At 37.8% G+C, this 15,918-nt stretch overlaps 1 protein-coding gene across 6 annotated transcripts in view; it reads right to left on the bottom strand.

The window, feature by feature from the left end:
* The window catches only part of ATP2A2 (ATPase sarcoplasmic/endoplasmic reticulum Ca2+ transporting 2), a 59,021-nt gene that overhangs the window by 25,513 nt on the left and 17,590 nt on the right, over nucleotides 1-15,918 (bottom strand). For 4 of the 6 annotated variants that reach the window (XM_081539994.1, XM_081539995.1, XM_081539993.1 and 1 more), the window contains one exon: nucleotides 322-402. The exons of the other annotated variants lie outside the window; for them this stretch is intronic. In XM_081539994.1, the coding sequence (XP_081396120.1) occupies nucleotides 322-402 (81 nt within the window). The remainder of the gene's footprint in view (nucleotides 1-321; nucleotides 403-15,918) is intronic. 6 annotated transcript variants of the gene reach the window in all.

Below are 15,918 nucleotides of genomic sequence, written 5' to 3' on the forward strand. Positions count from 1 at the left end.
TAGAGACAACAACACTGCTTCAAGTTTATCTCAGGCTACTGAAGGAATTTTCAACCTTTAAAATTTTTTTTAAAATCAAAACTAATTTTTAATAAAATTTAAATATAAGAAGGCCTTATGAGATGAAAGCTAGTTGTTTTAAAATCATAGCTTGGCATCTATTGGCAAAAAGACTGATACAGCATTATGAAATAAACATATTGGAAAAGATTAAGATGGGATACCATAAATGGACAGTGGGGCAAGAGTCAGTTCAATTATTAGCATGGAATCTGAGGGAGCCTTCAGAAATTAAGCAACCTTCCAATACATAATATTTACCTGTGAGAATTGACTGGTCAACTCTTAGAGTAGTAGATTTGATGGAAGTTAATCTTATATCAGCAGGAACTTTGTCACCAACTAATTAGGGAGAAAAAAAGCAGCTTAAATAAGCAACTTTTGTAATCATGTTACATGAAGACGCTGTCTCCAAATCAAACGCACTATTCAAAGAAAATAAATAGTCTGTATACACCACAAATTTAATTTGCTCCAAGGACTGGCCTGGTGGTTCAGTGGTTGGGACTCTGTGCTTCCAGTGCAGGGGGCATGGGTTCAATCCTGGGGAACTAGGATCCCACAGGCTGCGTGGGACTCACCCTCACCCTCAAATCTGCTACAATAAGCAATATAAGCAACTTGTCCTCAGGGCCATAAAAACTCTTCCTGGATAAATACAAGATCTGAAGTACACGAGAGAATAATGATGCTTGGGCAAACAGCTCTAAGTAACACATTATTTAGTGACACTCACACACACACAGGGCATGGCGAAGGGGACTGAACTGTAAACTATGATTTTTTCCACTGGGAAAGCTAAATTATCACAAACAGGAAACAAATACCTCTATAAAAAGATGCTCAATTAATCTCACTCATAAGAAAAAGGCAAGATAAAACACAGAGAGACCACTTTTTAAACTACCAAATTGACAAAGGAGTTGAGGAAAAGATGCATTAAGTTTGCAAGAAGGTACAGAAACAGGGCTTCTTTATACAGGGTGACTATAAGATGTGGAAAGTTTAGTTTTAATAAGCAAAAAAAAAAACCAAAAAAACCTAAAACAACCAAAGCTACAAATCACTTAAGAGGCAAGGACATGAAAAGTCAAAGCAAAAGTCACTCAGTTGTGTTCGACTCTTTGCGACCCCATGAACTATATACAGTCCATGGAATTCTCCATGCCAGAATACTGGAGTGGGTAGCCATTCCCTTCTCCAGGGGATCTTCCCAACCCAGGTTTCCTGCACTGCAGACAGATCCTTTACCAGTTGAGCCACCAGGGAAACCCAAGAATACTGGAGTGGGTAGCCTATCCTTTTTCCAGTGGATCTTCCTGACTCAGAAATCGAACTGGGGCCTCCTCATTACAGGCAGATTCTTTACTAGCTGAGCAAGTGCATGAGCAGGATTAATGAAAATTCGGAGCTTAATGCACTGCTAATAAGGACAAACTGAACATAACGTCACTAAACATACCATATAATATCAGTATTCATTTAATATTTTTAATTCAACTAGGCATCCAGACTTTGTGACAATCCTATATATGCTGCTGAGTACAAAGAAAAAAACTTACAAAATCTCAGGAGGGCAAACTAGTAATACATATCAAACGTGCAAAGCACAGGGGTTCCCTGGTGGTCCTGTGGATAGGACTCTGGGCTCTGCTTTTGCTTTCACGGCCAAGGGCATAGGTTCAATTCCTGGTTGGGGACCTGCAATCCCTGTAAGCCGCATGGGACGACAAAAAACCAAACAAAAATGGCAAAACACAATCTTTTTACCCCATAAATTCCATCACAGAGAATTTATTCTACAGATATGCTTGCAGTACATAGTTTTTTTTATCAGGAAGAGACAAGTCTATTCATACTGTACATTAAGTGGAGAAAACACAAGTGTGCAGCATTGTATACATGGAGTTCCGCTGTCATGAGACAATACCTCTGGAAGGTGTAACAGACTTATAACACCAGACAGCAGGGCATGAGTGGAAGGAGACTTTTCACCTTGTATGTACCCTTTGGTACCTTCTGAAATTTGCATTATCAGATAAATGAAGAACCTCTTGTGTAACCTCTGGGAGATCTTTAAGTCAAGTGAGTCTTCTTTCCTGGGCTGCTGCTGCTGCTGCTACTAAGTCGCTTCAGTCGTGTCCGACTCTGTGCGACCCCATACACGGCAGCCCACCAGGCTCCACCGTCCCTGGGATTCTCCAGGCAAGAATACTGGAGTGGGTTGCCATTTCCTTCTCCAGTGCATGAAAGGGAAAAGTGAAAGGGAAGTCGCTCAGTCGTGTCCGACTCTTAGCGACCCCATGGACCGTAGCCTACCAGGCTCCTCCGTCCATGGGATTTTCCAGGCAAGAGTACTGGAGTGGGGTGCCATTGCCTTCTCCGTTCCTGGGCTAGAGTTCCTTTAATAGCTCTTAAATGGACCATGTCTTAGCCTCTTTCCTTGACGGTACTTGAAATAAATGCCACAACACAGACCGAGAAACAGGTAAAGCCTGTATTTCACCTGCACCCTGAGAACAATGCCCAGAATACTGTAGGCGTTCAAATATTGTTAGATGAGTATGTTTTAGTATCAAAGCAACTGAACAGTAAACATAAGTACAAAACAGTTTTCCCTAACTCTCTGAAAGGCACTAAGGTGTTTTTAGGAGTCTTATGCAAGGACAGCTAACAGAACAAATAAGCACCGTTCCCCCTACAAATGCATATATTAAATCTTAATTTTCCAGACTTACTCTACCATACAGAACCGTTAACTCTGTCACCGGTTATACGTAAACTGTCTAAGAGGTAGATTCAATCAATTCAATCTACTTCTTAGAATCCACTTCTAAGTAGTAGAGATTGATTTCATTTGTTAAATTTTCAATTTAGTTCTAATATTTCTGTAATTCACAGCTTTTAAACTCAGGGAGAGTATGGTGTACTTTCCTAGTTCATGAAACAAACCCTATAACATACGTAAGAAACTTGGTCACAAGGCAGCACAAAACAAGACTGCCAATATCTACCCCCAGGAGGCAAAGATCATCCTTGCACTTGACTGCAGAGACACACGAAGTTAAGGTGAAATTCCTACTGGAAATGCTTATGCAACAAACAGCAATATTCAGATAGAAGACACTAGAAACTTTCATTTTATTAATAATATAATTCTGCTCATACTACAATAGTAAGTAACCGTATCTTAAAATTTAGTGGCCTTCACAACCTAAAATACCCCATCAAGATAAAACTTTAAAATAGCTTAGGAATTCCCTGGTGGTCCAGTGCTTAGGACTGCGTATTTTCACTGCCGAGGGCATTCGATCCCTGGTGATGGACCTAAGATTCTGCAAGCTACTAGGGCGGCAAAATAATAAACATAAAAAAACCCTCAAACAACCTAAAAGACTTTTACTGTGTTAGTTCTGGCTGTCATAATTTGACCCCACATAACCTTGAACATGAAAAGGATCCAAGTTCAATGATGAGTGTGTGACCCTAAACGGAAAAATTATTTGAAAATGTTCCTTTAACGTCTAAAGCAAATTTATGCATGATCCTACAGGAGCATAAAACTTCTAACATGGCATAGCAGTCACCACAATCTATAAGTCCATCTGCACTGTAACAACTGAATGGAAACCAGCAATCTAAAAGCTGAACACCAGGAATTCTCTGGTGGTCCAGTGGTTAGGACTCCGTGCTTCCACTGTAAGGGGCATGGGTTCAAACTCTGGTTGGGAAACTAAGATCTTGCAAGCCACGTGGTGCAGCCAAAAAGGGAGAAAATAAAATAGCACAAGGTGTCATTTTATACTGGAGTTGAATCTCTTTTAAACAACTTCATATATTAGCTCTAGCTCATACTCTCATATACCGGGCCACAATTTAATAAAGGTCAGCAAATCTAATATTTGAATTGAGGACCCAGAAGCTGTATCTTGCCGTTTATTTTGCTGTGTTTCAGTGGTAGCTCAGAGGATTAAAAATGAGTGAAAAATGTGTTTTTGAGGCAAGAAATACCAAGATTAATTTTTTTCCTCAGTAACACAGTCAACATGTAAGTTACTAGTTTAAGGCGGGATTGATATGCAGCAATTTAAACTTGCATTACAAAGAAACCAGCTTATTTTACTCCTAAAAGTCTGTTTTAAGTATATGGAGGCTATCTCTGTTGTACAGAAATTATATTGATATACGTTTAATTATTGGTTAAATATTCAAGAACGAGTCAGATGTAAAATGCTAGTGGAACAAGTAACTGGGAGGTCCTTAAACACTAACCTCATGCTTTCATTAAACTTCTGTTCCCTTTTGTAACAACCATTCTAACTGGGAGGCAACTACCTATGTAGGAACTCAAAGATGACCTGGGGATCGAACTGCCTGACCAGGGATCGAACCTGGGACCCCTGCATTGGTAGCACAGCGTCTTAGCCACTGGACCACACAGGAAGTTGTTTAAAAATTGATCTTATCCTCTTATTAACTTTTCTTCCATCCTGTAACAGCCATTCTAACTGGGAGGCAATTACGTATTTAGGGACTAAAAGATGACCTGGGGACCTTTTATAAACTACAGAATCTTGAGGCCTGCTCTTTAAGAGTCTGGTTCAATGCATTTGGGATCCAGGAATCCATTATTTTAAAGAAATTCTCCAAGCACACTAACGGAGAAGGCAATGGCACCCCACTCCAGTACTCTTGCCTGGAAAATCCCATGGATGGAGGCTGGTAGGCTGCAGTCTATGGGGTTGCTCAGAGTTGGACACGACTGAGCGACTTCACTTTCACTTTTTACTTTCATGCATTGGAGAAGGAAATGGCAACCCACTCCAGTATTCTTGCCTGGAGAATCCCAGGGATGGGGGAGCCTGCTGGGCTGCAGTCCATGGGGTCGCACAGAGTCGGACACGACTGAAGTGACTTAGCAGTAGCAGCCAAGCACACTAAAAAATTAATACAAGGAAAAAAAAAAAGGCTTAGTAACTGGTGTCACAGATCCTGTGAAAAGCCTGTTTAGAACAGTCTTTCCTGTGTGTTGTTTCTCATGTGCCATGTGTGCGAAGCTCTAGGCCAAGAAGACCCTAAGTCCGTAACACTTGGGAAATACACTACCTTAAAAGTTTCACGTTTATTTCCATTATAAAATGATCTCTCTGTGGAAAAGGTGCGCGTGTGCTTAGTCACTCAGTCGTGTCCAACTCCTTGTGACCCCATGGACTGTAGCCCGCCAGGTTCCCCTGTCCACGGGGATGCTCCAGGCAAGAATACTGGGGTGGGCTGCCATGCCCTTCTCCTGTATGGAAAAGGTACTAAGAACGTAAATCCAAACTGGCCTTAAAAACCTGCCAAGTTCTAGTATTCTCTTAGTGAGAAAGACAATTCCTTGCATCATCTTGACCAGACCAACTCATGTCCTCATTCTAGACAGGAAACTAAAGGTAGCAATAGGAGTCTTGCCTAAAGAACTTCAATTAATGAAAGACTTCCTTTAACTTACTGTGTGACTCTGCGCTTTCTGTTTGGAGGAGTCAATTTAGGATTAAATCTACTAGGAAGCAGGTTGTCTAAAGAAGTAAAAGATCCATGGAAACAAAGATTCAATGACTACTTTTCAACTAAAACATAATTTTCTTTTGTCTGCAGGCTTCTGTGAATTCCAGACAGCGAGTTTTGTGCGTGAGGAGTAGGCAGCCTGTTCCTATGATCACATCCAGTGATATTTCCCTGATGGGGCATGTCAGTGCCCTCAGGGCAAGTGGTAGTGGAAAATTCTTACTCTTGCCAACGGGATGCTCTGCAGTTTTTTCCTCTGAAAATTTTTTGTCTCTTGAGTTCAGGCAGTGTAATAGAAGAATAAACTCTGCTATAAACTACTTTCTGTTTAACATCTGACACTTAAAAAATTCGGCTCTTGGCTCCTCGAGTCTGTAGCTCTTTAAAACCCGCTATCACAACACAGATTTCCACTTGGAACAAATTCTTCAATGTATACTTTATGCTGAGTTACCAAGAATGCAAGTAAAAGCCATTTAAAGGAAATTATTACTTGGCCACATTTTAGAACCGAATGAACACAAGCTTTCTTAATCTCAAAATCTGGGAAAGACTATTTATAAGGCCAGGATGATTTAACATGGGTTATGTTATTATGCCAAAACCACTGACAGTTAAAATCAGCACAACTCAGAAAAAGCCTTTTTTGAACTGATTATACATAAGGAAAAAAATCCAACTTATTGTGTGGCAAATTCTACCAGTTTATTCAAATCTTTTTTTTTTTAAAAAAGAAAACTATATATAAGATCAGAAAATTACTTCTTAAATATCACTATTGTTTCTGAGTTTAAATGGCTCTGAGGAAAAGCCAGCCATAATAGAATTAATTAACGTAAATTAGTTAAACATTTAACTCTGACTCAAACATTTTCACTTCTAATTTGAGTCATAAATTTTGTGGTTAGGGAAAAAATGAATGAAATTCTTCACTTGAGAAGCTCTACCTGCCTACTTAACTCTATTTCCAGGCCTCAGGGTGAGCATGGAAGAACATTACCAACTGCCATAGCTTATACTGTATTTGTTCCCAGTCCAACTTGTTGGATATATTATCTATGATGAAACACATCTTTTTGAAATGCAGACATATCATTCTCTTTAAAACCTTTCAACAGCTTCTTCCTACTAGACTTGCTTCAAACACAATGCTCTTCAGTTTCTCAAAAGTTCTGCATCTTTACAAACAGCCAGGCTTTCCTTGAACTTTCAAGATTAGGTTGGTATCCATTACAATGTGCCCACAGAATGTGCCCATTTCCTAATACTCATCACATTACATGTTTGATGTGTCCTCCCCACTAGACCCACTAGCTCCACAAAGGCAGTCACTTAGTCACCACTGATTTTCCAGGCCTGGTATTTGTGCTGAAACATAGTGCACACCAAATAAAATATCTGCTATGGAATGAAGTACCTGCACATACATCATTTTCTTTAAAAACAAAAACAAAAACAAAAACAAAACGGTGGGGGGGGGCACCAGAAACTTAAGATAATTATCAAGTTGAAGACTGTCACAAAGTTAAACAATGAAATGTCAGATCTTAGCCTTGGTTGAGCTGAATGAGGTTTAACAGTGATTACTGCTTAAAATATAGACTAAAAACAAAAGACATGTATGCTAGCAGAGGACTAGAGATATAGTAGGGTAAGAGAAACATGAAAAAGACTCATGGGTTTTAAGTGACAGGACAACTAACATTGCCAAAGAAGTGTCCTTATGTGTAAGAGTGGAAGATAAGGTCTGGAATAGGAACCAGACTCCATTTACATTAACTGTATTCAAGTATGGGCACCAAAGCAAGCCATCAAGATGGTAAAACAGGCCACCACAGGATGAGGAATCAGACTTCTATGTGCCTCCAAAGAGAAAAACTAATGCACAGAACAGACAAGTATGTTTGAGCTCCTTATAAGGGACATTTTATAATAAAACTGGCATAATACGTAATTGCCAATAAAAGTAGCACAGCTGCTTCTAGGCAGGGAAGTTTCTAGCTGCTAGAGGTGGAAGCTAACTGGTTCATTAGATGCTGTGGAGGCAGCCCACAGCAAGGTCACGCAAGGTTCGAGTACATGGTATCTGGGATACCAACATGCATTTCTCTTTATTACAACAGTATAAAGCATGCTCTTTCAAGATGAAAACCCATTCCTCACTTCCCTCGTCCAAACATCTATTTATCTGTTAACACTATTATCAAACATCTTTCTCTACAGCTAACACTTACTAAAATTTCATTAATATAAAAATTACAAACTTTTAACATTGGTATGTACTTACCTGTTTCATTCTTTAATGGCTACATAGTAATACCTAAAGCAATCATCTCTAAAGCTCAACTTTGGAGAATGTTTATTCTATACTAAGCACTGCTATAAGAGTTTTATGAATTCTATGATTATCTTCGTTCCCTGTTTACAGATAAGGAAAATGAGGCACGTAACTTGCTTAACGTCACAGGTATCTCATAGCCATGCTGTGATTAATCAGTCACTATTTTCACAGCCATCTACATGTTTCCAATTTTCCTTTTGTGCACTTCAATTACTTATGGAGAAAAGATTCACAGAAAATAGAATTTTCCTACAAATGTATACTTCCACCAAATTAATTTTTTTGCCATTTCCCCATAGTCTCAATCTTGTATTCTGACTACTGCTAACACCAAGCACTTTATTTCTTAAAATTCTTTTATCATCTTCAAAATAAGTTATTTTATATTTTTACAGTCAAATCTGATGATGTTGGTAGCTTTGTGTCACACTTAGGAAATGTGTTCCCTACACTATGTGGCTTCTTCTAATTTTCCCCAAATCTTAATCACAATAATAAGGGTTGGAAAGATTGGCACTTACTATAACTACCACTGAATCACAGGGAAAGGGGAGGAGGTGATTACAGGAAATGAGGAAATGCCAGCCCTGTGAAATTCAGGTCAGGCTTCAAGACCAACTGGTCCATCATGATCTGATGACTGGGGCTACCTTTCTGAGTTCCTCAGAACTCACAGTTCTTAGTGTCTTAGCTGTTCTCACAGCGATGAATAAATTATTGCTCTAGGTCTCAAAACTCTGCTTCTAATAGCATCCACGCTGATTTCTGTTCTGGACTTGTTTGTTGTTCTGCTTATATATAAGTTAAGATTAAGAACTTATAGCTCTATAAAACTGAGATATCACTTACAGGAACAACTAAAATAATGATTTCTACTGTTTTTTGGTTACAGATGACTCAGATCTGCATCTCTTAACTAGTTCTGTTCTCTCATCCTTCTCACTGTGAAACAACTCCATGTGGGGAAAAAGACGAAAGACAACAATCCTTATTTGGTCATGTAGTTTTGCTTCTACATCTCTGAGCAATGTTTATCTTTAGGAACAGGTGAAAACTATTTAACAATATTCCAACAACACCATGCAGACTGCTTAATCAGACAATATTTTACAATTTAACTGTAATGACGTTTCTTATTTTGTTGAGATAAAAACCAATGTGTAACACCGTGTTAAGTTTAGGGTACAAAACATTTATATATACATACTATATGAAATTCCTACAATCAGTTAATATCCATCAACCTCACATAGTTACAACTGTTTCCTTATGATGAAAACTTAAGATATACTCTTAGCAACTTTCAAGCTTATACTATAGTTTTGTTACGTATATTCATCATGCTGTACATTATATTCCCTGAACACATTTGTCTCACAACTGGACCTTATACCTTCTGACCACCTTCACCTAATTCCTGCACCCTACCGTGCTAGAAACCACCAAGCTGAGTTTCTAAGTTTGCTTTGCATGTGTGCGACAGTGAGTTTCCTTTTTTAAAGATTTGCATGTAAGTTAAATTACACGGCATTTGCCTTTCTCTGACTTATTTCACTTAAGGTACATCCATGTTGCTGCAAACAAAAGGACTTCCTTCATTTTTATGTCTCAATAATGCTAGAGTCTAGTGTGTGTGTCTGTTGACACATTTTCTTTGTTCATTTATCCACTGATGGATACTTAGGTAAACAGTGCTGTAATGAATGCAGGGGTGCAGATCTCTTAGGGAGAGTGATTTCATTTCCTTTGAATATATACCCTAGAAGTGGAAATGCTGGATCATATGGTATACAGCCATACTCTGGGAGACATTTTGGGTTCAACACCAGACAACCACAAAAGCAAAAGCAGACTACTACCCTGGCTGAGAACCCACCTTCCAATCCAAAGGATGTAGGTTCGATCCTTGATCAGGGAACTAAGATCTCACATGCCATGGGGCAGCTAAGCCCGCACCAGAACTACAGAGCCACGTGCCACAACTAGAGTGAAGCCCGTGGGCTGCAACAGAAGATCCTGTGTGCCCCAACTTAGACCTGATGCAGCCAAATAAATAGGTATTAGAAAAGAGAGCAAAAGCAAATACTGCAATAAACTGCGTGATACGAAGATATGTTTATACTGTACTATAATCTATTAGTATGCAATAACATTGTGTAAAAACAATGTACATACATTAATTTTATGAGACTTTATTGCCTAAAAAAAAAAAAGCTAATCACTTGAGCCCTCAGTGGGTCAATCTTTTTGCAATAGTAACCAAAGACCACTGATCATAACGATTATAATAATAAAAAGTTGAAATATGTTAAAAAAAATGCAATATCTGTGCAGCATAATGAAGAGAAGCACAATAAAACTAGGTATACGCTTGTAATTTCATTTTTTAAAACCAATAGCTAGAATCTTGGGGTGGAATTCTGGGGAGAAGGACAAAAGAATCCCCTGAAATTGCATACAAGATTTCTGAACGTGTGTATTTGGAAAAAGAGTCTAGATTTCATTAATTTTTAAAGGAACTGTGTTCTAGACATGATTAAGAACTACTGCTGTAGAGTTTTGCTTCTCAGAGTGTAGTTCACTAGGGAACTTGGTAGAAATGGAGAACAATGAGGCCCACTCCAGACCTAAGTACTCAAAATCTACACTTTAATAAAATCTTTCTTGCACATGAAGTTAGAGAAGCAGCTCTAAGCAGCTGGACAAACTTGAAGGCCTGTTTTTGTTTCTTTTAAAAACAGCCCTTAAAGCCAAGGATGATTTTTACATTTTTTAACCTCTTGTTTAAAAAAAATTTTTTTCCCCCTACAGAGACAGTTTGGGGCCACAAAACCCAAAATACTTCTAAGGTAGCTCTGTTAAAAAAAGGCTGTCAAGCCCTCTGCTCTACAGCACAGAATTAACTTTCTGATATTTGTGTTAGGGAGCTCAACAGGTATGAATTAAGCGTTTGCTGACTATTCATTCAGGCTGCTCCAATTCCTTTTTTTTCAAAAGCCAAAGAAAAAAGGCTCACAGCCCTAGCTAAACAAATGATAAGGCCATGTTATCTGAATCATACATCTCTTGAGCCAGAAAGCTCCTTAAGAGTCTACTCCAATTACTCGATTCTGTAGAGGTTAGGTTAATTTACTCTGTCCAGTGTCGTGTGGAATTAGGATAATAATACAGGTTCTTACATGAATCAGTCATCTATTTTACAACTTTGTCTTTCCTTTTCCTCAACTGCTTGGAAATGCCACTTCATACGTGTTACTAAATCTCATTACTGCAAGTTGACTATCAAAAGTGAAACTTTTCTTCCTTAAATAGTTACCAAGTTTAAGAATTACTCTTTTTTAATAAATCCTAAAATTGCTGGCACGACTGCTGAATATTTATTCTTCAATTTAGGAAATACAAAATGAATTTCTCCAGAAGCTAAGTAAAGCAAATACAGTTTTACATTGAGACTGTGTCATTTCTAACACTTACATAATCTTAACATATGATTTACTCCAGAGTATACTACAGGACAGAAGTCATCTGAGGATATTTATGTCCTTGTGCTATTCATCAACTCTGGGTTACCAAGATACAAGAAGTTTGTTTCAAACAATTTCGAAAACAGTTGCCTTAAGAAGTCAATTACACCCCTCTCATGCAAATGCTGAATGCCCCCCGAATTCTGAAGTTAAAGACGTTCATGACTTTGAAAACTTGATTCACCTTGATGTTAGCAAATAATACAGAACGCTGAAACACTGATGTTCATTTCTTACAAATTTTACCCGTATTTTACTACTTTTGGTTTCCATCTATCCAGAGAAATCTTTTCCTGACATTATAATAATACAAAATTATTGTAGTTTCAGAAGATGAACACATGGGTAACCATATGTTTACCTGCCAAATCTATTCTATTTGGTTCTTGTAGTCTAGATACTTAAAAGTATACATATGGATTTGCTGTGCATCCTTATACAGTGTGTTCCTGGAAATGTTATTAGCTGGCATAGCAACATCGAAAATACAATTTCCTTAGCTCCCTCCATCTCCCCCTCAAAAAAGCCACCCAGACTAGACTTTAGAAAGTACAGCAGAACCGTTCTACCATGTATCTTCCAGAAGTTAGCAAAAAGATTATCATCTCAAGTCAGATGATTCTTACATCCAAACAATGACTACAAAAAGGTCTCTTTATTTCTGCAAATACTCACTTTGATCTTCAAAACAGTTAACAATATTCTCCAGTTTTTCAATTCATCAGAAAGAACCCTCTTCACAGTCAATTTCATAATTTAAATAACAGTACAAAACTTAACCGTGTCTAAGAGCACAATTTACGCCATTTATCCCTTCAGGCCATGTACAGAGTAAGACTTTGACAAGAAATAATTTAGATCTATGTTTAGAATTGAAATTCATTTCTACAGTTTCACAGAACTGAATTATTGGGCTAAATGCCAAATCGCAGGGTCAACTAGATTACTAATCCTAATAAAGTAGAAGTTAAAATGCCTCAACTTTTATAGTCTTAGTAAGTTTGAATAAAATAAATAGCTATTTATCTGGCCCAGGTCAAGCAGTCACAAAATATTTTTCCAAAATGTTCCATCTAAATCAATTTAAATGCCTTAGGGTTACATCTTTCCCAGTTCAGTGACCCACTGGTTCTAGTAATCTACCTACCATTTCTAATTTGGATCTAAATATTTAAAAACCATGAAAAGTCACCAGAACAGACCAAACAAGAGTATACTGACAACCTAAAAATTAAAACTGTGATTCAGGCCTCCTCGACATGGTAAAGGGCATCTATGGAACTCAAAGCTAACATCATACTTCACGGTAAAAGACTGAATACTATTCCCCTACGATCAGGAACAAGACAAAGATATTTACTCTGGCCTCTTAACATTCTACTGAAGAATCTAGCCAGGGCAATTAGACAAGAAAAAGAAAAGGCACCCAGGCTGGAAAAACAGAAAAATTATTTCTGTTTTCAGATGACATGGTCTTACAGAGAGAAAAATCTTAAGGAACCCATGAAAAACTATTAGAATAAGAGTCCACAAAGATTGCAAGGCAATGTACTGGTTGTAAATCAGTACACAAAAATCAATTGTATTTCTATACATTACAAAAGAACAATCTGAAATTGAAATTAAAACAATTCCAGTTACAAGTAGCTCCCAAGAAATCAAAAAATACTTAGGAATAAACATAACAAAAATAGTATAAGACTTGTACACTGGAAACAGTGTTAAAAGAAATGAGACCTAAATAAACAAAGATACACTCTTGGGCAAACATCAGGAGATTTAATATTGCTGTGATGGCTGTATTTCCCAAACTGAGCTACAGAGTCAACATAATTCTTATCAGAGCTAGGCAGGCTTTTGAGGCAGAAATTAACAAGTTAAAATTCATATGGAAATGCAAGAGACTCTGAATAACCAAAATAAAATCTAGAAAAACAACAAAGCCAGGAGACTCAAATTTAATGATTTCATAACTTACTACAAAGCTACAGTAATCAAGATTGTGTGGTACTGGCAGGAGACTGCTGCTGCTGCTGCTAAGTCGCTTCAGTCATGTCCGACTCTGTGTGATCCCATAGACAGCAGCCCACCAGGCTCTGCCGTCCCTGGGATTCTCCAGGCAAGAATACTGGAGTGGGTTGCCATTTCCTTCTCCAATGCACGAAAGTGAAAAGTGAAAGTGAAGTCGCTCAGTCGTGTCCGACTCTTCGCGACCCCTGGACTGCAGCCTACCAGGCTCCTCCATCCATGGGATTTTTCAGGCAAGAGTACTGGAGTGGGGTGTACTGGAGTGGGGTGCTAGACACATATCAATTGAATAATAGTCAATTTGTAGTAGGAAATGAAGTCAGTTCATTTTTGACAAGGATGCCAGGACAATTCAACAAAGTCTTTTCAATAAATGGTGCCGACACAATTGGATATCCAAATGCAAAAAAATGAAACTGGACCTCTACTTCACACCATATACAAAATTTTGGTGACATCAGATCATAGAACAGCTTCTTTGGTATGACACCAAAAGCATAAGCAATGAAATAAAAAATGACAAATGGGACTCTATCAAATTAAAAACTTTTATGCTACAAATAACACCATCAAGTAAAAAAGAAACCCACAGAATGGGAAAATTTTGCAATTTATCTGATAAATCAGCATATATAAAGAACTCTTACAACTCAAAATTATAAAGACAACCCAGTTAAAATAGGCAATGGATTTAGACATTTCTCAAATATGACATACTAATGTATTAGGACATAAGGACATGAAAAGATGCTCGATATCACTACAAAATTAGGGAAGTACAAATTAAAATCACAGTGAGATTATATTTCATGGCTAAAATTTTAAAAGGCAAGTGTTGATAACGATGCAGAGGAATGGAACCTACATCCATTGCTGGTGGAATATAACATGATGCAATCACTTTGGACAATGGTTGGGAAATTCCTCAAAATGTTAAACCAGTCACTCTAAGCCCCAACAATTTCCTGTCCAAGTACATATCTAAGAGAGTGAAAGCATATGTTCACACAAAAACTACTCATATATTCACACTAGCATTATTCATAATAGTCAGAAAGGGGAAAACAGCCCAAATATTTGTGAACTGATGAATGAATACACAAAATGTGGTGCACCTAAACAACGGAATAATACTGAGCCATAAAGAATATAGTATTACACACACAAACGAAGTATATGATTTATGCCACAACATAAAGGACTCCTGGCAACAATACTAAGTGAAAGAAATCAGTCTCAAAAGAGCATTTATTGTATGATTCCATTTATATGCAATATCCAGAATAAGCAAATCCCTAAAAGCAAAGTAAACTGTGGTTGCCAGGGACTGAGGAAAGGCGGGCAGAGGAAGTGACTGCTAATGGGTATAGGATTTCTTTTTGGGGGGGAAGATGTTCTGAAATTAGATAGTGATCAAGACTGTACACTTAGTTACACTTAATTCAAAAACCACTTAATTACACTTTAAAGGAGTGAAATGTTGTGGCATGTGAATTGTATCTCAATAAAGCTGTTTTTAAAAAATTGTGAACTAGACCTCCAACAAATTGATGTGTGAAAGACGTACACACTTAATAAGTATACTGTATATTCTCTAGTAAATTAACTGTAGCTGAAGACAGAAGCAATAAACCACAAACACTCAGTTTCAACTGTTAGCTTCAAAATGTGACCAACAGTACACACACCCATAGGGTGGTTGATGATTAAAAACCGACACTAGGAAATTTATCACTGTATCTGGCACACACTTTAAGCTTAGCTATTACTGAACTCATGCAGAGACGTCAAATTATCTGTTCTGCACAGAAGCTGCACAAAAAGCAGATTTACATTGCTAAACCTACTCCACACTTCAGGTTTTACTTATTATGGAGAGTTTTTTACATGCTCAGCAAGATTACAATTATCAGTGTGACAGTTCTGCCCTTAAAGTGCATGTTGCCTAGTAGTATGACGATAGTGTTTAATAAAATGTTCATTATCTAAAACTTGTGATCACCTCTGTTCAGCATCCTTTGGAATGGTCAAAATTCAAGAAAGGGTAGCATACAAGAGCCCAACATCTCAGCACCCTGTATGTTTTTAGCAATTAGTATACAGTGGGGGAAGAGGTAGAGGAAAAAAGTGCTAACTCTCAAGACCTGTTAAGACTCCTCACAAAGGAATTAGAAATAGGTGAAAGCAGAATTGGGTTTAAGTATATGTACTGCTTAGAACAATTCTATTAGTAGTAAGTATATTCACCTAAGATGAAGGATTTAAACTCATCTTTAAAAAAAAATTTTCTTTTTTAAATATTAAAAGAAAGGCAGTGGTTGCCAGGACCTACAGAAGGGAGGTCAAGAGAAATTCCTGTTAGTTTTCAGTCTGGGAAGATGGAAACGTTCTGGAGATGAACAGTAGTGACAGCTGCAC

Source organism: Giraffa tippelskirchi, chromosome 11 (assembly GCF_054371585.1).
Source record: "Giraffa tippelskirchi isolate mGirTip1 chromosome 11, T2T-mGirTip1v1.2.pri, whole genome shotgun sequence".
NCBI classification, from domain to species: domain Eukaryota; kingdom Metazoa; phylum Chordata; class Mammalia; order Artiodactyla; family Giraffidae; genus Giraffa; species Giraffa tippelskirchi.